Raw genomic sequence first — 23,118 nt, 5'->3', positions numbered from 1 at the left:
CTACAAAGATTAAAACCATTGAGAATAAATGTTAAAAACACTTCCTATCATAATGACAAAACAGAATAGTTCACATCTAATCCAGATATTCTAACTTACAAATATAGTTATTCAATTGAATCAATGCATGGGGTTTAGTCATCCAAAGTTCAAACTACTTTTCAACCATTTCTTCAAAGCTGGTTTTAATTACAACAGAGAGCTGTTGAAGCTAGACACTCAGGAAATTTAAGTCATAAAACAATTATCTAAAAGTTTCTTTCAAACAACAGGTGGAGCAGACTTGATGGGCCGAGTGGCCTAATTCTGCTACTGTGTCTAACAACATTCAAGTAAAGCATCCCAACTGCCTTGACTGCCCATTGTCTGGCTTCATTTAATTTAGACTGTGGTTAAATAATAAAATCTATAGATGTTAGTGAACAACAACAAACCCTAAAAAATAGTAGAATAAGCAAAATCTTACATCAGGCAGCTGAACGGTCCTCAATAGTGAAGAGATTGTAATCAGATATTGTTCAGTGGCCAGGTTTGGAGAAGCAGAGGTCTTGTAAGGCTGAAGGAGATCACAGCTAGGGAGAGGTGAGGTTGTGGACGGATTTGAAAACAAGAATCTGAATTTTAAAATGGATGTATTGTTGGACAGGAAGCCGATATAGATAGGTCAGTGAGTACATGGGTGAACTGTAATTGGCACTGTTCTCACAAGGGGAGCAGAGTTCACAGAATTCCCTACAGTACAGAAGGAGGTCATTCAGCCTATCGAGCCTGCACCAACAACAATCCCACCCTATCCTGTAACCTCACCTATTTACCCTGCTAATCCCCCGACCAATCAACCAAACTCTCAGTCTTTGGACTATGGAAGGAAACCGGAGCACCAGGAGGAAACCCACACAGACACGGGGAGAACGTGCAAACTCCATACCGAAAGTGACCCAAGGCAAGAATTGAACCTGGGTTCCTGGCCTTTTGAGGCAGCAGTGCTAACCACTGTGCCACCGTGTGGCCATTATGGAGTTATGCAGAAGTTCAGGCTCATGTAGAGTGGAAGATGGGAGCCATCCAGAGAAGCGTTTAAATAATTTAAGCCTAGAAGTAACAAAGGCTTAGATGAGACAGCTGATGAGCTGAGGCCAAGGCATAGGTTGTTTACTTAAAAGGAGATAGATGTGGGCGAAGAGCTGGAAATGCAGTTGGAAGCTCAACTCTGTCACAAAGGAGCCAGAGTTGCAAACGGTCTCCTTCAGCCTCAGACAGTGATCAGGAAGAGCAACATTGCTGCTGTTTTGGGTCAGTTATTGCAGATTGAAGGAGCTAAATACAGTTCTCACCCTGGCTTTAAGTAGGCTAGCAGCACGTTAACCTCAGAGGTTCCCGCAGTGATCCAATTGCCTACTTCCAGAGTCTGATCTCATTGGTAACAACTTCTAAAATAACCGGCTCTCTAGCTGTGTGTGATGCCACCAGGGGAGATGGCCTATATGCTGTTTGCTTTGGCCTACATGATGGAATACAGTAAGAAGTTTAACAACACCAGGTTAAAGTCCAACAGGTTTATTTGGTAGCAAAAGCCACACAAGCTTTCGGAGCCTTAAGCCCCTTCCTCAGGTGAGTGGGAATTCTGTTCACAAACAAGGCATATAAAGACACAAACTCAATTTACAGAATAATGGTTGGAATGCGAATACTTACAGCTAATCAAATCTTTAAGATACAAACAATGTGAGTGGAGAGAGCATCAAGACAGCTAAAGAGATGTGTATTGTCTCCAGACAGGACAGCCAGTGAGACTCTGCAGGTCCAGACAAGCTGTGGGGATTACAGATAGTGTGACATGAACCCAATATCCCGGTTGAGACCGTCCTCATGTGTGCGGAACTTGGCTATCAGTTTCTGCTCAGCGACTCTGCGCCGTCATGTGTCGTGAAGGCCGCCTTGGAGAACGCTTACCCGAATATCAGAGGCCGAATGCCTGTGACCGCTGAAGTGCTCCCCCACAGGAAGAGAACAGTCTTGCCTGGTGATTGTCGAGCGGTGTTCATACATCCGTTGTCGCAGCGTCTGCATGGTTTCCCCAATGTACCATGCCTTGGGACATCCTTTCCTGCAGCACGTCAGGTAGACAACGTTGGCCGAGTTGCAAGTGTATGTACCGTGTACCTGGTGGATGGTGTTCTCACGTGAGATAATGGCATCTGTGTTGATGATCCGGCACGTCTTGCAGAGGTTGCTGTGGCGGGATTGTGTGGTGTCGTGGTCACTGTTCTCCTGAAGGCTGGGTAGTTTGCTGCGGACAATGGTCTGTTTGAGGTGGTGCGGTTCTTTGAAGGCAAGAAGTGGGGGTGTGGGGATGGCCTTGGCGAGATGTTCGTCTTCGTCAATGACATTTTGGAGGCTCCGGAGGAGATGCCGTAGCTTCTCCGCTCCGGGGAAGTACTGGACGACGAAGGGTACTCTGTCCACCGTGTCCCGTGTTTGTCTTCTGAGGAGGTCGGTGCGGTTTTTCGCTGTGGCGCGTCGGAACTGTTGATCGATGAGTCGAGCACCATATCCTGTTCTTATGAGGGCATCTTTCAGCGTCTGGAGGTGTCTGTTGCGATCCTCCTCATCCGAGCAGATCCTGTGTATACGGAGGGCTTGACCACGACACCACACAACCCTGCCACAGCAACCTCTGCAAGACGTGCCGGATCATCAACACGGATGCCATCATCTCATGTGAGAACACCATCCACCAGGTACACGGTACATACTCTTGCAACTCGGCCAACGTTGTCTACCTGATACGCTGCAGGAAAGGATGTCCCAAGACATGGTACATTGGGGAAACCATGCAGACGCTGCGACAACGGATGAATGAACACCGCTCGACAATCACCAGGCAAGACTGTTCCCTCCCTGTTGGGGAGCACTTCAGCGGTCACGGCATTCGGCCTCTGATATTCGGGTAAGCGTTCTCCAAGGTGGCCTTCACGACACATGACGGCGCAGAGTCGCTGAGCAGAAACTGATAGCCAAGTTCCGCACACATGAGGACGGCCTCAACCGGGATATTGGGTTCATGTCACACTATCAGTAACTCCCACAGCTTGTCTGGACCTGCAGAGTCTCACTGCCTGTCCTGTCTGGAGACAATACACATCTCTTTAGCCTGTCTTGATGCTCTCTCCACTCACATTGTTTGTATCTTAAAGATTTGATTAGCTGTAAGTATTCGCATTCCAACCATTATTCTGTAAATTGAGTTTGTGTCTTTATATGCCTTGTTTGTGAACAGAATTCCCACTCACCTGAGGAAGGGGCTTAAGGCTCCGAAAGCTTGTGGCTTTTGCTCCCAAATAAAGCTGTTGGACTTTATCCTGGTGTTGTTAAACTTCTTACTGTGTTTACCCCAGTCCAATGCCGGCATCTCCACCTCATGACTACATGATGGAATGCAGAACTTGTGCAGCTTTTCATTTCAATTTGTGAAAGGAAAGCATTTTTTTCAATGTTATTTTTGAGATATTCCCCCCCACCCTCCAGTCCAGAAAATCCCGCCCCCGACATCAATGGATCTTTGCATGGTCTGTGTCCCACCTGCTACGATTCCCGTGGCAGGCGGGATGGGAACATTCGGCCCATCATGTCAATATTTCTAACAGATATCGTGAAACTCGAGTAAAATGTTTTTTACGTGTCCGTCAAGTCATGGATTGTAGAAGGGCAAGATTTGCTGCCTCAAAGAGCTCAGCTGACTGTTGTTTTTTAGGGGATTAATGCACTCTATTACGACTTAATGTCAAAACAATGCTTCCATTTCTGATCATGAATCAGCCCAATGATACCAGTCCAACTCCATTGCAGGTAGAATGGTGAGCAGCAGGCCATGAGGATCAGTGAGTTTAGCATGATGAACTGCAGGCAGCAGATTTAGCATTTTTTTCAATTTCCAAATCGTCCTTGAAAAAAACCATGTATGGAGTACATCTTCATGATAGCTTAACAATCCAACCATGCCGCTGTGTTCCATGTTCTCGCCTCAGAAAAACTGATGGTTTACAAAATTGGATCGAATCTCTAATAACTGCCTGGGCATTTTGATGAAAGGATTAATTTGTATTCTCGTTTCTTTTCTGCTACAGTTGTGCATCCAGCTGTTCACCATTTGGGCTGAATTGCCTCAATCTGTGCAATTAGCCTGGGGTATAATCTTTTCATCAGAGATCTCATTTGATACCCAAAGTAATTAAAGTTGTGGGTTTATAAGCTCCAATTATTTTAACTTTCAGATCTCAACTAAATTGTTGTTGAGCACCAATTTAATAATACAGCCTGATGTGCAGAATAGGAATGGTGGGGTATTTGTGGCTTACTTGTACCTCGTTAGCCTTCAGCACATTAGTTTTTCACAGTGACTTCACTGCAGTGTTAATGTAAGCCTACTTGTGACACTAATAAATAAAACTTTAAACAAATTAGTTTTGTCTTTTGTGAGCCTGACATTGTGCTGTTAGGTCATTTCTTTTATTCATTCGTGGGACATGAGGTGTCGCTGGCTGGGCCAGCATTTATTGCCCATCCCTAGTTGCCCTTGGAGGGCAGTTGAGACTCAACCACATTGCTGTGGCTCTGGAGTCACATGTAGGCCAAACCAGGTAAGGGCGGCAGATTTCCTTCCCTAAAGGACATTAGTAAACTAGATGGGTTTTTCCGACGATCGGCAATGGTTTCATGGTCATCAGTAGATTCTTAATTCCAGATATTTTTAATTGAATTCAAATTCCACCACCAGCTGGATTCCCAGAACTTTAGCTGAGTTTCTGGATTAATAGTCGAGCAATAATACCATTAGGCCATTTCCTCCCCAATTCTGGACATCCTGCTTAGAAAGGATGTAAAGGCTTTGGAGAGGGTACAGAAAATATTTACAATAGTTCCAGGGATGAGGGACTTCAGGTACACGAATAGATTGGAGATGCTGGGGTTGTTCTCCTGGAAGAGAACGTTGAGAGAAGATTTGATGGAGGTGTTCAAAATCATGAGGAGCCGACCCACCTCTATCAGGTAGATAGAAACGGTTCCCATCGACAGCAGCATTGAGAATCAGAGGACATCAATTTAAATTGATTGGCAAAATAATCAAAGTCAACACGAGGAGAAACATTACACAACGACAATACCACTCTGTCGTTGCCTGCTCTTGGTGGGTTTTGGATTGGGTGGGGTGTGCAGAATGAACAAGAGTAACCAGACTTGTTGCTCTTTGATAAGTCCTTGAGAGTGCTTTTGCGATAGACATCTCCTGCTGTGTGTCATTCTATAATTCTATTGAGTCGCTGTTTTGTGTTACAGCCCTCAACTCAACCAATTTTGCAGGACGGTTTTTCATTTAGTAACTGTTGTTAATGCTGTCGGCTTGGACACTGGAGACACTCGGGTTCCACACAGGAAGGAAGTTTAGTTTAATGTAAATGTGCACTGCCTCACTAAACTACTTATTTAGAGATCATATCTTTCGAAATGAAGAAGAGTTAGTGGAGAATCAAGAAGACTTGGGAGTTCAAGTAAATAGATTGTTATCATAAGTACAGAAAATAATCAGAAATGTTGGCCTTGGGGTAGAAGTTATGATTCAGCTATACAAAACCCTGTTTAGACCACACCTGAAATACAATGAGCAGTTCTGAGCACCAAAACTTGGGAAGGATTTGTTGGTCTTAGAGATAGAACATTACAGCGCAGTACAGGCCCTTCGGCCCTCGATGTTGCGCCGACCAGTCTAACCAATCTAAAGCCCCTCTAATCTACACTCTTTTCGATATCATCCATATGTTTATCCAATAACCATTTGAATGCTCTTAATAGAGATGGTGTAGCATAGGGTGTTTACCAGAATGATACCAAACTGATGTTGTATTCCCTGGAAGTTAGAAGGTAAAGGGGAGGTTGAATCAAAGTGTTCAAGTTGCAAGGGTTACAATTTAATTTGAGAAAACAATTTCTGCTGGTTGAGGAGTCTGGGCTAAGGAAACATGGCTGACAAACTAGTTGCAGATCTTTCAGGAGTAAAATGAAGAAACACTACTTTGCCCAAAGGCTGGTAGAAGTTTCTCTCCATATATGGCAATTAATGTTCATTTTAAATCTGATATTTTTGTTAAATAAAGATATTGAGGAACATGGGGCAAAAGTGGGTAGATAGAACTAGTTTACAGAATAACCATTGTCTAACTGAATGGAGGAACAGATGTGAGGACCTAAATGACCGTTTTCAATGGTATTCAGTTGTTTACATGGGATAGAATGAGTGAGAACATTCTCATCTGGGATCTTTTTTTTCCTACTTTATTCCTAATCAATTAAGTCCAATCAGAGTCCCAGACAATCCCAGATCCAAGCTGACAAGATATGGTGGCACAGTGGTTAGCTGCCTCACAGTGCCAGGGACCTGGTTTCAATTCCCGGCTTGGGTCACCGTCTATGTGGAGTCTGCACGTTCTCCATGTCTGCGTGGGCTTCCTCCGGGTGCTACAGCTTCCTCCGACAGTCCAAAAGACATGTTCGTTAGGTGTATTAGCCATGCTAAATTCTCCCTCAGTGTGTCTGAACAGGCGCCGGAGTGTGGCAACAAGGGGATTGCCACAGTAACTTCATTGTCGGGTTAATGTAGGCCTACTTGTGACAGTAGCAAAATAAACTTTAAGACAGGATATACATCCCATCTTTGTTCCGATCAAACAAGATGCAAGCTGACAGGATGAGGCATTACAGCTCCTCCCAGGCTCGAGCTGAGCTTCAACTTAGCCAAAAGGCCCAGATGGCTTTATATCTGGGGCCACCAGAGGGAGAAGCTGGAGTGGAATATTAACTAGTGGTCCTTTGTTGTGGCAGTGAGTGTTCAGTTAGCTCCAGATGTGACACATTTCCCTGCATCTTCCCAGATTTTACAATCATTTTATAAATATGTCTGTGACACATGAGATTATAGGAACAACTACTGCTGTCCTTGGAAACCTCTTTTCACTCGGTCTACTCTCTTGTAAGTCAAGGAGGCAAAAGTTCCTTTAAGCTGCGTTTCAATTTTTGCAAATACCCTGGAGGCAAACTTGAGATGGTCTAAGATAAATGTCTCCCACAGGAGCTCTGTCTGTTTTTGAAATGATTATAATCGAGCCTTGTTTCAGTTCAGTGCCTAGGTTCCTGACAATAACTGGGCTATCAGAACCGCTCATACTTTAATATTTGTTTCTGAAAATATGTGATCACACACTGACTTCACATTCCTCAGCATTCTATTAGATTTTCCGCAATTTCTCACTCTAACTTTCAGATTTGGCAGTTTAGATCTGTTTAAATGGAGTCAGCTGCTCAGTTAACTGGGTAGAATTTTGAACAGGAAAGTGTTTTGCGAGATCCCAGGGAATCTATGTAAACCTCGACCGGGTCTGCAGTCACCCATTTGGTGTCAGTCCACCCACCCCAACGTTTTACAAAATTTTGATCGTTTTGGTTATAGAATCCCTACAGCGCAGAAGGAGGCCATTCGGCCCATCGAGTCTGTACCGACCACAATCCCACCCGGGCCCTATTCACGTAACCCCACGCATTCACGCTACTAATAAACTTGTAAATCCTTTCGACATACACCAATGGCAGGTGGTAAGAGCAGGAGAGACCCTAGGCCTTAGTCAGCCATGTCAAACTGGAGGCTCTACCATCGCTTCCCATCCTCCGAGCTACGATATAAAAGAGTTACGGCACAGAAAAAACGCCATTCAGCCCACTCTGTCTCTGGCCAAAAAGAAACTAGGTGCTCAGGTTAGTCCCACTTTCCATCACCTCGTCTGTCGCCTCGCAGGTTACAGCACTTCAGGCGCAGACCCGAGCACCTCTTGAAATGAGTGGAGCATTGCAGCCTCAACCAGAAACTTGGACAGTGAACTCCAGATGTCCACCACACACTCTGGGTGAAAAGGTTTTCCTAATGTCCCCTCAAATCCTTCTACCAATCACTTCAAATCTATGCCCCCTGGTAATTAACCCCTCAGCTAGGGGAAACAGGTCTTTCCTGTTCACACTATCCAGGCCCCTCATAATTTAGTACACCTCAATTAGGCCGCCCACTAATTGGGTCTCCTCTTTCTAAGGGAAACACCCGTAGCCCTTTAAATCTCTTCTCATGGCTGCAATTTTCAAGCCCTGGCAACATTCTTGCCAATCTCCTCTGTATTCATTCCAGAGTAATTCTGTCCTTCCTGTAATGTGGTTACCAGAACTGTTCACAAAATTACAGCCGTGGCCTAACCAGTGTTTTCTGCAGTCCCATCATTACATTCCTGCTTTTGTATTCAATACCTTCCCGAATAAAGGAAAGCATCCCATGTGCTTTCCTTACCACATTTTAGCTGCAACCTGGACGCAGGGCAGGATGAAAGTCTGGCCTCAAATAAAATTAACAGATGTGTCTGGGACTGAGGTCTGTGTGTGATTGTACCGTGATGTGGAGATGCCGGCGTTGGACTGGGGTGGGCACAGTAAGAAGTCTCACAACACCAGGTTAAAGTCTGGCAGGTTTATTTGGTAGCACAAGCCACAAGCTTTTGGAGCGCTGCCCCTTCATCAGGTGATTGTACCGCCCAGACACTCGTGGCATAGTTCTTCCGCTGATTTTTTTTTAACCAGTCAGCAGCTCCCTGGCATTGACATTGGAGGCAGTTCAAGGTTGCTCCTGGGTATGGAGGGATTTTCTTATGAGGAGAGGTTGAGTAGGTAGGTTGGTCCTGTGTTCACTGGAGTTTAGTAGAACGAGAGGTGACCTTATTGAGACATATAGGATTCTCAGGGGGCTTGACAGGGTAGATGCTCTGAGGGTGTTTCATCTTGTGGGAGAGTCTAGCACTGGAGGGCATAATCTTCGAGTAAGGAGTCGCCCATTTAAGATGGAGATGAGGAGGAATTTCTTCTGAGCGTAGTGAATCTGGAATTCTTTACCACAGAGGACTGTGGAGGTAAGGTCATTAAGTATTGTTGTGAAGTGAGTTTGTAAAGATATGAAGAATGTTTATAAAGATACAGAAGAATTGTAAAAACAACAGTGTGTGGTCCCTTTAAAAGCTGTTTTTGAGTTCTGCGTGCACACAGACTGCAGGTTGCAAAATTTGTTTCAAAAGGACCAAGCATTAGGGTTGCCTTGGTAACCGGCTCTGCAGATTTTTGCGTTTGTGTTAGCCTATGAGTTTAAAGAAGACATTCAGCTAACAGCCTATGAGCTTAAAGAGAGCACTCAACTATTAAGAGCCGATCGGATTTGAATTTGATAGTATTGGCAGCATCCAATCAAACGTGGTGTATGAAAATTGGGAGGTCATAGCAGGTATAAAGGCCAAACCCCAACAGTCATTTTCAAGAAAACATCCTGGAAGAACATCTCCAGAGGCCAGGGCAGCCAGTCAAAAAAGCCAGCATTCATCTCAAGAGCAGCTCTTCACACCTGCTAGTTTAAATATCTCTTAAGAGAATTATCCAGCTATCTAACAGAAAGATAGAGAGTCAGAAAAACCTTACGGACACCGGACAACTACCGCAGACCTCAAACTTCCGAACGTTATCGGGCTTGGGTATATAATTTTTTTTGAGCGTGACTAAACTTCTGTTATTACCATTTTGGGAATGAATGTTCCTTATATGTTACTTGTTTAGTTAAAGTTCCTGGTTATGTAAATAAAGTACCTTGTTAATTATTCACTTAAAGGGAGTGTCAGACCTTTATATTAATGAACATCTAACCGTTAATTAAGAACAAATAACACCTTCTCAAATATTGTAGCAGATTACAGCGCAAGATAAAGGGGATTAAACCTCTGTGTGTAACAGTGTGTTCAAGGCTGAGATGCACGGTGGCACAGTGTTTAGCACTGCTGCCTCACAGCTTCGGGGACCCGGGTTTGATTCCCAGCTTGTGTCACTATCCGTGTGGAGTCTGCACGTTCTCCCCGTGTCTGCGTGGGTTTGCTCCAGGTGTTTCAGTTTCCTCCCAGACTCCAAAAGACGTGCTGGTTAGGGTGCATTGGCTGTGCTAAATTCTCCCTCAGTGTACCCGAGCAGGTGCCGGAGTGTGGCGACTAGGGGATTTTCACAGTCACTTCATTGTAGTGTTAATGTAAGCCTACTTGTGACACTAATAAATTAACTATACAGGGAAGACCATTTAGGATTGTGATAAGGAGAAACCTCTTCCCTCAGAGGGTGGTGAATCTGTACCACAGAATGCTGTGGAGGCCAAGTCACTGAATATATTTAAGAAGGAATTGGATATATTTCAAGACTCTAAAGATGTGAAGGGGTATGGGAAGAGAGTGGGAGTATGGCCTTGAGATAGGAGATGAGCCATGATCGTATTGAATGGCAGAGCAGGCTTGAAGGGCCAAATGGCCTGTTCCTATTTACTATGTTTCTATGGGTTAACATTAACACTAACGCGACTCACCCTTTCTTTTACTGAATGAAATGTTTTTCCAAATTGCATATCAACTAGTTTGCATTTTAATTACTATTTCAACAAATTATGATGGGGGATTGTTTGGTATTTATCCCTATAATCACGGAATTTGTTGGCACTTGTAATTGTTGCAATTTCCAGCTAAACATGGATCCTTGCTGTGCACACAATTATAAAAGTTCATCAAGTGAATCATCACATTTGATTTTTGTAAAGGAAATTATTATTTCATGTAGGTTTGTTTAGAATTGCTAAGGGTGACTACGGAGGAAGCAGATACAGCTTTGCAGTCAGCAGAAATTGTGATTATAAGCAACTGTGTTTGTCAGTGTGATATCTGCTTTAAAATTCCACTTTTATTTCTCACTCTTTCTCTTTCTATATTCAACACTAAACTGATGAGCAATTATGCAGCATAATCACACTTGCAGCAAATATTGTTTGTAACTTTGCTGTGCTGTGCCATTGTAGTTTAAGTTTTAAAATGAACTGTTGGTGAACTGCTCTGTTACAGCCAAATGAGGGGGGATTTCATAGAGATTTATAAAATTCTTAACAGGACTAGACAGGGTAGATGCAGGGAGGATATTCCCGATGGTGGGGGAGTCCAGAGCCAGGGGTCACAGTCTGAAGATTCAGGGTAGATGTGGTGAACCATCGTTGGTTCACCACTGGGGTTGTTATTATGTTACTGTTGGGCTAGGGTGTTGTTGTTGTTATGGGGGTTGTACTATGTTGTTGGGTTAGGGTGTTTACCTGTTCTAAGTGCTGTCTTGGCACACTCCAGTGGGGTCCCGCCTCCGGTGGCAGGGTATAAGACCCCCTGCTCCGGCAGGACCCCTTCAGTCTGAACGGTTGTATTAGTGTTAGCAGTTTCGTTGTTATCTGATTAAAGCCTTCAGTTCTAAAGCCTTGTTTCCGGGTGCTCATTGAGGTGCATCAATTTAATCAGATAACTGAGAATATGGAACAGATTCTAAAACCGGATCGTCTGACACTGGACCCACGTGCGGTCGGTGCAACTAACACGTTCGAACATTGGTGGAAGTGCTTCGAGGACTACCTGGCAGCCTCGGTAGCTATCACTACGGACAGTGATAGACTCCAGGTCCTCCACGCAAGGGTAAGCGACACGATTTACCTAGCCATTCGTGCAGCTTCCACTTACCAGGGTGCCGTCGAGCTCCTAAAGAATAGGTACATTACGCCACCCAACGAGATTCACGCTCGTTATCTCCTCGCTACACGACGTCGGCAGTCGGGCGAGACCATAGAAGACTACGCCAATGAACTCCTGCAGCTTGCCAGGGCTTGTGACTGTAAGGACGTCTCCGCCGAGCAGTACATGCACGACCTCGCCCGAGACGCGTTCGTAGCAGGGGTAGGGTCCTCATACATCAGATTAAAATTATTAGAAAAGGGGAAACTCACCTTGACCCAGGCAATGGGGATGGCCGTGAGGTTGGAGGCGGCGTCGAAGAGCTTGGCGCTGTACCCCGAGGACCACGTGCAGTCAACGTGGTTGGAACAATCTCTGCTCCCTCCTCGCCCCGCGAACCCGCGCTCCCAGATCGATTCGACAACGGCGGCAGCTCCAGGTGGCCAGCGATGCTATTTTTGCGGTGGGGCCAAGCATCCACGGCAACAGTGCCCGGCAAGAACGGCAATCTGCAGCCAGTGCGGTAAAAAAGGCCACTACAGCAAAGTCTGCAGGTCCAAACCTAAAAACGGCAGTGCAGCTTGTAACCCTCCAGAACGGAGACCATCTCTTTCGGCGCTGCAGTACCCACGAGGTCCGACCACGTGCGATCTCAGGACGGCGCCATCGTGGCAAACAGAGGAGCAGGAAGACCACCAGGAGTCGCTGCGCTTGGTGCCCTCGGCCACATGCTATCCATGGGGGCGGCCATCATGGTCCACGACGACTAGAAGCGACCAGCAGGGGTCCTCAGCATCCACATCGGCAGCATGCAGCAGCGACCAGCAGGGGTCCTCAGCATCCACATCGGCAGCATGCAGTGACACCCAGGGGCCAACGGTGGCGTCGATCTCCCTGGATCAGACCAGGCATTTCAGACTGGAACATTCTATGATGGAGGTAAAGGTTAGTGGCAGAACTGTAAATTGTCTGTTTGACAGCGGAAGCACCGAAAGTTTCATACACCCTGAAACTGCTAAAAGGTGTGGACTCCGGATTCTCCCTGCCAAACAGACAATTTCCATGGCATCACAGTCCCGGTCTGTACCGATCCAAGGACGATGTATGGTAACTCTTGAGGTACAGGGCACAGTTTACGAGCAATACAGGCTCCTTGTGTTACCTCACCTTTGCGCGCCAATTCTCCTCGGACTAAACTTTATGGCCCACATGAGGAGTGTGATCCTACAGTACGGTGGGCCACTCCCTTCACTGGCAGTAGGGAACCAGCCGCAGCCTCCAAATTGCCCAAAGCGCCCCGCGTGCAATCTATCCACCCTGAAAATCACTACACCATCCCTCTTTAAGAATCTGGTACCTGGCTGCAAGCCCATCGCTACTAAAAGTAGGCGTTACAGCGCTGAGGACCGGATCTTTATTAGATCTGAGGTTCAGCGGCTCCTCAAGGAAGGGATCATACAGGCCAGTGCTAGTCCGTGGAGAGCGCAGGTCGTGGTAGTCAAAAGCGGGAACAAACCTCGGATGGTCATCGACTATAGTCAGACCATTAATCGTTATACGCAGCTGGATGCGTATCCTCTCCCGCGCATTTCTGATATGGTCAATCAGATTGCGCAGTACCGAGTGTTTTCTACCATAGACCTTAAGTCCGCCTACCATCAACTCCCCATCCGCCCAGAGGACCGACAATATACGGCTTTTGAGGCGGATGGTCGTCTATACCAATTCCTCAGGGTTCCATTTGGTGTCACCAATGGGGTCTCGGTCTTCCAGCGTGCTATGGACCGAATGGTGGACCAGAACGGGTTGCGGGCTACCTTCCCGTACCTGGATAACGTCACCATCTGCGGCCATGACCAGCAGGACCACGACACAAATCTCCAACACTTTCTACGCACTGCATCTCACCTGAATCTGACCTATAACAGGGAGAAGTGTGTATTCCGTACGCGCAGGTTAGCTATCCTTGGATACGTGGTGGAAAACGGGGTCATCGGCCCTGATCCAGACCGTATGCGCCCCCTTACTGAACTTCCCTTGCCCGCTAGCACGAAAGCACTGAGGAGATGCCTCGGCTTCTTTTCGTACTATGCACAGTGGGTCCCCAACTATGCGGACAAAGCTCGTCCGCTCATTAAGTCCACGACCTTCCCACTTACACCGGAGGCCCAATTGGCCTTCAAGGCTTTGAAAAGCGACATTGCGAAAGCCACGATGCACGCGGTGGATGAATCCATCCCCTTCCAGGTGGAGAGTGATGCATCTGATTTCGCCCTAGCCGCCACACTAAACCAGGCAGGCAGGCCCGTCGCGTTTTTTTCCCGCACCCTTCAAGGCCCCGAAATTCGGCACTCGGCGGTGGAAAAGGAGGCTCAGGCCATTGTGGAGGCAGTCAGACACTGGCGCCATTACCTGGCAGGTAAGCGGTTCACCCTGATCACGGATCAACGATCCGTGGCGTTTATGTTTAGTAACACGCAGAGGGGCAAGATCAAGAACGATAAGATCTTGCGGTGGAGAATTGAGCTCTCCACCTATAATTACGATATTATGTATCGTCCAGGGAAACTCAATGAGCCCTCGGATGCCCTCTCGCGCGGAACATGCGCCATCATGCAGGAGGACCGCTTGAAGGCTCTCCACAATGATCTATGTCATCCTGGAGTCACCAGACTCTACCACTTTATAAAAGCCCGCAACCTACCCTACTCGGTGGAGGAGGTCAGGTCAGTTACGAGAAGTTGTAAGACTTGCGCAGAATGCAAACCACACTTTTATCGACCAGACCGGGCACATTTGGTCAAGGCCACTCGCCCTTTTGAGAGGCTGAGTGTAGATTTTAAGGGCCCCCTTCCCTCAACGGATCGGAATGTCTATTTCCTTAACATAATAGACGAATTTTCCCGGTTTCCGTTTGTTTTCCCCTGTGCGGACACGTCGACTGCCACCGTCATCAAGGCATTCAGTGAGCTTTTTACCCTGTTCGGGTACCCCTGCTATATTCATAGCGACAGGGGCTCGTCGTTCATGAGCAACGACTTGAGGCAATTCCTGCTCTCATTCGGGATTGCCTCTAGTAGAACCACGAGCTACAACCCTAGGGGTAACGGACAGGTGGAAAGGGAGAATGCTACAGTCTGGAAGGCTGTCCTACTGGCACTAAAATTCAAGGGCCTTCCAGTCTCCCGGTGGCAGGAGGTCCTTCCAAATGCGCTCCATTCTATCCGCTCCCTCCTGTGTACGGCAACCAATGCTACTCCCCACGAGAGGATGTTCTCATTCCCTCGGAAGTCGTCCTCGGGGACCTCATTGCCAGCCTGGTTGACGTACCCAGGACCCGTCCTTCTGCGGCGCCATGTGAGGGCTCGCAAGTCCGACCCCTTGGTCGAACCGGTCCAACTCCTCCACGCCAACCCTCAGTATGCCTATGTGGCATATCCTGACGGGCGAGAGGACACTGTCTCCATCAGAGACCTGGCGCCCGCAGGGGACGTAGCAACTCCTGTCGCTCCTATTCCCCCAGTCACAGATCCACTACTCCTCATTACTTCCCCAGACGTGGCGCGGTCAGCACCGGGACCAGTGCATAACACTTTTACCCCCATGTACAGCTTGCCTGAGACTCGGAGATCGGCGCCACCATCATCACCACCACCAGCACCACCAATCGTTCCAGGATCCCCTGCACCATCGCCTCATCAGGGCCGGCCGGCCCGGGAGTCTTTGAGGGGACAGCCAGATGTTGCTTTGAGAGAGCCACCGCAAGCACCTGCTCCGGTTTCGCAACCGGTGTTGAGACGATCGCAGCGTCGGTGTGGTCCTCCAGACCGTCTGGACTTGTGAATCCTGTTATTTTTTTTTTTTTTTTTTGTCATTATCTGTTCTCATTCACCCCGCCACCTTTGGTTCCTAAAGGAGGGGTGAATGTGGTGAACCATCGTTGGTTCACCACTGGGGTTGTTATTATGTTACTGTTGGGCTAGGGTGTTGTTGTTGTTATGGGGGTTGTACTATGTTGTTGGGTTAGGGTGTTTACCTGTTCTAAGTGCTGTCTTGGCACACTCCAGTGGGGTCCCGCCTCCGGTGGCAGGGTATAAGACCCCCTGCTCCGGCAGGACCCCTTCAGTCTGAACGGTTGTATTAGTGTTAGCAGTTTCGTTGTTATCTGATTAAAGCCTTCAGTTCTAAAGCCTTGTTTCCGGGTGCTCATTGAGGTGCTCTGAAGATTCAGGGTAGACCATTTAGGACGGAGCTGAGGAGGCATTTCTTCACCCAAAGAGTGGTGAGCCTGTGGAATTCAATACCACAGGAAGTCGTTGATGCCAAAACATTGAATGTATTCAAGAGGCAGCTGGATATAGCACTTGGGGTGAATGGGATCAAAGGTTATGGGGAGAAAGCAGGATTAGGCTATTGAGTTGGACGATCAGCCATGATAATGAATGGCGGAGCAGGCTCGAAGGGTCAAAGGCCTCCTCCTGTTCCTACCTTCTATGTTTCTATTACTTAATGACGGGCCTAATTTTTCACCCCTCTTTCTGAGGGGCTGACCATGCACATTGCAAGATAAAGATTGGTTAGTGAAGGACAGCATTTTATGCAAGAGAAGCTTTAAAAATCTTTGTAATCTGAACCTTTATGGGTCTGGTGTACACTTTAAGGAAATAGGCTGTTTGCTGACAGGCTGCTGTTTGAACAAGGAGTGCCAATATTTGCCCACCATATTGCTCTGTGAATTGCTGTGTTGAACTAGAGTGCAGTGAAGTACATGCTATTAACCCAATCCATCATCATAACACAAGCTGTCAAGCAGAGCATAGCAGGGAATGATCTTGGCATCCAGCAAGCATGCACCAACCTGAAGGGTAGGCAGTGGCACAGTGGTACTGTCACTGGACTAGTAATCCAGAGACCCAGAGTAATGCTCAGGGGACCACAGCAGGTGGTGAAATGTGAATTCAACAAAAATCTGGAATTAAGTGTCTAACGATGACCATGGAACCATTGCCGATTGTTGTAACAACCTAACCGATTCGCTAATACCCTTTTAGGGAAGGAAATCTGCCACCTTATCTGGTCTTGCCTACCTCCAGTTCTGCAGCAATGTGGTTGACTCGTAACTGCCCTCTGAAATGGCCAAACAAGCCACTCCATTCAAGTAAGGATGGGTAACGAATGCCGGCCCAGCCAGTGATGCCCACATCCCATGAATGAATTTAAAAAAAGATTCAGAAACTCTTCTAATTGCATTTTGAAAGCAATTATAATGGCCTTTCCTGGTATCCTGTTCCCCAAATCCACGAGTTACCATTTGGGTGGAGGAAGTTCCACTGATTTCCCTTCTACTTGTATCTGGCACTCCCAGCAATTCCATTTGTTTGATAGATAGAAAGGCACTGCATACACGTGATTTCCTGAGATATGCTGCCAGAATCACCTGGTTTCTGTTGATGAGGGTTGTCTGTGCTGGAGAAGTGTATTCCTGGAGGCTTCCATCACCTGACCTCTCTCCTCAAGCTCCCTCCCAGTCAAACAGTCCCACTCTTCAATGTTTTTAGATCTCAGAACCAAAAGGGTTCAAAGAAAATGAGGAAAGCGACACTTTTATTCTGATTTCCTTCTGATTTTTATTTTCTCTCTCGCATTGCTCACAACCATATCCAAAGGTGAATGTTTAATTCCTGTAAAATCTTGGAGGACTGCCAACCCTAACACAGATCATCAGTCAGGTTCACTCATTAACAAATTGAAACAATCTGAACCCAACAGCAGAATTATCTGACGAAGGGTCATCCAGACTTGAAACGTTGGCTCTATTCTCACTCCACAGATGCTGTCAGACCTGTTGAGATTTTCCAGCATTTTCTGTTTTTGTTTAAGATTCTAGCATCCGCAGTCATTTTTTCTTTATTCGTTCATGGGACATGGGCATCGCTGGCTGACCAGCATTTACTGCCCATCCCGAGTTCCCCTTGAGAAGGTGGTGGTGAGCTGCCGCCTTGAATCACTGCAGTCCACATGCAGTGGGTTGACCCACAATATTAGCGAGGGAATTCCAGGATTTTTACCCGTTACTGCAAAGGAACAGCGATATATTTCCGAGTCACGATGGTGAGTGGCTTGGAGGGGAACTTGCAGGTGGTGGTGTTCCCATGTATCTGCTGCCCTTGTCCTTCTAGATGGAAGTGGGTTTGGAAGGTGCTGTCTAAGGATCTTTGGTGAATTGCTGCAGTGCATCTTGTAGATGGTACACATTGCTGCTACTGAGCGTCGGTGTGGAGGGAGTGGATGTTTGTGAATGCAGTACCAATCAAGTGGGCTGCTTTGTCCCAGGTGGTGTCAAGCTTCTTGAATGTTGTTGGAGTTGCACCCATCCAGGCAAGTGGGGAGTTTACCAATCACACTCCTGACTTGTGCCTTATAGATCGTGGACAGGCTTTTATAACAGCAGAATTGTCATGTTTGAATTGATGATGATAAGGCGGATAATTACTAAACTGGGTTAGAGTCTAATTCCTACAGATGAGTATTAAATTTTAACAAATTTCTTTAGCATTGTAAGAACTATGTGGTCCTTCAGGTGTAGACTGGCTACTTTAGGCTGTAATTGGTGGTTTTGAAGAACATGCATGGGAAATAAGCAAGCTCAAGTGAGACTTATTTTTGGGAATAGTTGGGTATCTGGGGCTGGGATGTCACTCGTGGCACTGTGAGGTTTTGATTCACACAGCACCAATGACCCCAACAGATGTCACAAGCAACATCCTCTGTACATGTGACTAAGCCTCGGAGATTTATTCGAATGATGCAGAGATAAGGGACTCCAGTTCTGTGAGGACTGAAGAAGTTTTTTTTTAAGTTTAAGGTTTTATTTATTAGTGTCACAACTAGACTTACATGCAGTTACTGTGAAAATCCCCTAGTCGCCACAATCCAGTGCCTGTTCAGGTACACTGAGGGAGAATTTAGCATGGCCAATGCACCTAACCAGCACGTCATTCGGACTGTGGGAGGAAACCGGAACACCCGGAGGAAACCCACGCAGACATGGAGAGAACGCACAGACGCCGCACAGACAGTGACCCAAGCCGGGAATCGAACCTGGATCCCTGGCACTGTGAGGCAGCAGTGCTAACCACTGTGCCACCGTGCCGCCCCAGAGTTTTCTATGATCCTGTGTCTGATGGGTGCCTGGTCCATGTATTTTGGTTGAGTGTGCATTGTACGTGTCGAAAAAATGGTCTTTCCTTATTCCATGTTTTTACCTCATCACTGAATCATAGAATTATTACAGTGCAGAAGGAGACTATCCAGCCCATCGTGCAACAGCTCTCCGAATGAGTGTTTCACTTATTGGCATTCCTGCACTTTCTCCCTGTACACAGCGTATTTTTCAGTTAACAACCTAATTCCCGTTTGAATGCTTTGTTCGAAACAGCCTTAAGCACTATCTCAGGCACTGCATTCCACAGTACCACTTGCTGCATGAATAGGTTATTTCTCACTTCACTATGTTCGTTTCCTCTGCCACTTACCTTAAATCTGTGTGCCCTCTTGTTTTCAAGCCTTGCACTAGTTTGAACAATTTCTCTCCATCTACACTGTCCAGATCCCTCATAAGAACATAAGAAATAGGAGCAGGAGTAGGCCATCCAGCCCCTCTCAAGCCTGCTCCGCCACTCAATAAGATCATGGCTGATCTGATAGTGGGTTCAGTTCCACTTACCCGCCCGCTCCCCATAACCCTTAATTCCCTTAATGATTTTGAATAACCTCTATCAAATCTGTTGTAGTTACTTGTCGATTGTTAAGGGTGCCCAGGATGCAGACCATCAGTGCCAGGGACCTGCTGACGTTTAGTCCCATTAATGTTTCCAGTACTTTTTTTTTCTTTGCTAATATTAATTACTTAAATTTCTCACTCTCATTGCATTTAATGTGAAGAATGATGCAAGCTCCTTCACGCGTGTAAGAGTAAAGGGACAGAGGAGCAAGAAACGAGTAGTTAGGAGGAGTGGAAAAAGACTTGGGTTATATTAAGCTTTCTAAAATTGTGAGAAAGAGTTACGGGTTCATGACAAAACACTCCAGAGATTAGGATCCATGCAGTCTAAGGCACTGAACCTCGAGAGTGCAATTACACAAGAAGTTGAAACGGGCATGCCGTTGGTGGGAGGGGACACGAGGCTTTCGGAGATTTCAAAGCTAGGATGTGCAAGGCCATGGAATGGGGGTCGAATGTAGGTCAGTGTGGTTGGGGAATTGGGTACATAGAATTTAGTACAGGGCTTGATGCATGCAACAGAGATTTAGACAAGCTTAATGATTTGAACCTGGTCTCATCTCACCAGATACTTTCTTAGTCCACATTCAAGAAGATTAACCAGGCATTTTCAGAGATATTTTCTAAAGATAAGAATATCCATTATGGACCACAAGAGAGCACCATTGTTACACCCCAGGGCAGCATGAGTCTACTCTGACATTATAGTGGGTGTGGGATCCAATTGCATGAGCAATTGAAACATAGAAGGTATCCAAGACAGCTCTGAAATTTAGGAGTTTCTTATCTGTGTGCACGAGAATTTTCAGGAGGCCAATACGGAAAGGTGTGAGACTGTGCAAATAGGGTCTGAAGGATTCAGTGGCGCAAGGAGGAGACAGATCAGGAAAATTTTGCCTGGAAGAAATGCTGAGCAAGATGCTCAGTGACAGCAGAGGATGGACCATTTAGGAAGACAGTTCTGATACCACAAAGGACATTGGAATAATGCTGAGAGACACAAGGGCAGTCGTGGGGAGTTCAATATTGGAATAATGATGAGAACAAAGAACAGTACAGCACAGGAACGGGCCCTTCAGCCCACCAAGCCTGCGCTGATCACGTTGTCCTACCTGGACCAACCACCTGTTTCCCTCTATACTCGGCCTGTTCATGTGCCTATCCAGATAAGTCTTGAATGTCGCTAACGTACCTGTCTCAACCACCTCACTCGACAGTGCATTCCAGGCCCCCACCACCTTCTGTGTAAAAAAAAAACTTCACCTTCACATTTCTACTGAATCTTCTTCCTCCTTCCCCCCCCCCCCCCCCCCCTACATTGAACTTGTGCCCCCTTATAATTGTCATTTCCGCCCTGGGGAAAAAGCATCTAACTGTTCACCTTATCTATGCCCATCATAATTTTATAAACTTCTATCAGGTCACCCTTCAGCCTCCGTCTTTCCAGGGAGAACAATCCCAGTTTATTCAATCTCTCCTCATAGCAACATCCTGGTAAACCTTTTCTGTACTCCCTGCAAAGTCACCACATCCTTTTGATAGTGTGATGACCAGAATTGGACATCGTATTCCAAATGTGACCTCACCAATGTTTTATTTACCTGGAACATAATTTGCCAACTTTTATACTTGATGCCCCGGCCAATGAGGGCACACATGCCATATGCTTTCTTCACCACGTTTTCCACCTGTGCTGCCACATTTAAGGATCTGTGGACCTGCACTCCCAGATCTTTCTGTGTATCTATGTTCCTGATGGTTCTGCCATTTATTTGATAGCTTCCACCTGAATTAGATCGACCAAAATGCATCACCTCGCATTTGTCCGGATTAAATTCCATCTGCCATTTCTCCGCCCATTTTTCCAGCTGCTTGTTATTTCTTCCAAAATGTATTACTTTGCTGAGGCCATGCCCAGGAGCAGTGATCGGAGTTGTCACCAATTTGCAATTAATTCACTTAACTCGGCAGTTGTTTCCTGGTTACCAGCGAACAAGTAACCTTTCACAGAATTATGTGGCACAGAAGAAGGCAGTTAGCCCATCGTGGCTGTGTTGTCCCTTTGAAAGAACTATCCATTCTCCTGTTCCACATAACCTTGCAGATTTATTCCTTTAAAATATCTATCCAGAATCTGCTTCCACCACCCTATCATTTTCATCATAATATCTCACTATACAAAAACTTTAAAGTTTATTAATTGGTAAGGCTTACATTAACACTGCAATAAAGTTACTGTGAAATTCCCCTAGTCGCCACGCTTCGGTGCCTGTTCGGGTCAGTGCACCTAACCAGTACGTCTTTCAGACTGTGGGAGGAAACCCATGCAGACTTGGGGAGAACGTGCAAACTCCACGCAGAAAGTGACCCAAGCCGGGAATCAAACCCGGGTCCCTGATGTTGTGAGGCAGCAGTGCTAACCACTGTGCTGCTGTGCCACCCTAAAAAAGGTTTCTACTCATTTCTTTCTCTGCCTCCTGTGCTAAAGGCCTTGACAACTTTCTTAGAAGTTTGCCACACAGAAATTGACACAGTTCTCCAGCTGACGCCTAGCCAGTGATTTCTAAACGTTTTGCGCAACGTTATTGTTTTTGCACACTCGGTTTCTGTTTATAAAGCCAAGGATCTTTTTTTTTTAAAACGGCAGTCTAAACACTTTCTGATCCCTTCAAAGATTTATATATGCAGGTGCTCTCTTCTTGCATCCCGTTTAACACTGTGCCATTTAGCTTGTATTGCCCCTTGTTATTTCTTCCAAAATGTATTATTTTGCTGAGGCGTGCCAGGGAGCAGTGACGGGAGTTGTCACCAGGTGACTGTTTGGAAGTGGAGTGGAAGTTCTTCACTTCAATTTGCAATTAATTCATGAAATAAACTAGGTGGTTGTTACCAGCGAGCAACTGGCATGACTTGTGTACCTTGTCTCTGGTTTTTGCAGGAGATAACAGACTGCTGTCAAGCTATACGGACAGAAGGGGGTGCTATCGGGTCTCAGTTAGGTGAGCTCATCCCCATTCCACTGCATTCGGGCATCGGGAGCAACTTCCAAAAAATCTATGAAAACTGGAACCAGAGGTTCGAGGATTACCGGAGGAAGATCATTATTGCAGACTCATTAGCTGATTCTTCATTCGCCATTGATGTCACTTATGTAATAGACTCTGGAATGGAACAGAAAAATGTAAGTGAACTCTTCAACTCTTAGGTACGTTTTTTTTAAACACTTAGCGATTACATTTCGAATCCAAATTATTACTTCACAAGAAAACCGTTTTACACTCAAATGCATATTTATTGTTTTGTTTCCCTCCTATTTGGGGCACTTTTGCCCACTTTTAATCTTTTTTGTAATTCGTACCGGCTGAGGTCACACATTGGTGCTGAAGAATAAAAGTTTATAGGTATGTTCCTGCCTAACCTGCAACGCAGGAGTCTGACTGTTCAGATCTGCTACCCAATTTGCATCCTGCTTGATTTGCCTTTTCATTGGAAAAATAAACATCCCATCCCATCAGATCCCTCGCAGGCAGGTTAGCTTGTGCCAAGTTGTATGTAAAACACTCAATCCCGCTTATAAGCTCAAACTGCTCTGCACCAGCAGTGGGCAGCAACTGCGCACTCCTGCTTCATCAGAGTAACATTTAACCATATTCCCCACAAGTCATCAAAGCGAGATTGTGAATCGAGTGCCAG

General features: G+C 46.2%; 1 protein-coding gene across 4 annotated transcripts in view; it reads left to right on the top strand.

Moving 5' to 3' along the window:
• Positions 1–23,118, top strand: part of dqx1 (DEAQ box RNA-dependent ATPase 1) — a 133,486-nt gene that overhangs the window by 51,767 nt on the left and 58,601 nt on the right. For all 4 annotated transcript variants that reach the window (XM_078224307.1, XM_078224293.1, XM_078224313.1 and 1 more), the window contains exon 5: positions 22,364–22,606. In XM_078224307.1, coding sequence (XP_078080433.1) covers positions 22,364–22,606 — 243 coding nt within the window. The remainder of the gene's footprint in view (positions 1–22,363; positions 22,607–23,118) is intronic.

Source organism: Mustelus asterias, chromosome 1 (assembly GCF_964213995.1).
Source record: "Mustelus asterias chromosome 1, sMusAst1.hap1.1, whole genome shotgun sequence".
Classification (NCBI taxonomy): domain Eukaryota; kingdom Metazoa; phylum Chordata; class Chondrichthyes; order Carcharhiniformes; family Triakidae; genus Mustelus; species Mustelus asterias.
Note: the sequence above shows the minus strand (reverse complement) of the source record. Positions and strands in the feature narration are given on the sequence as shown.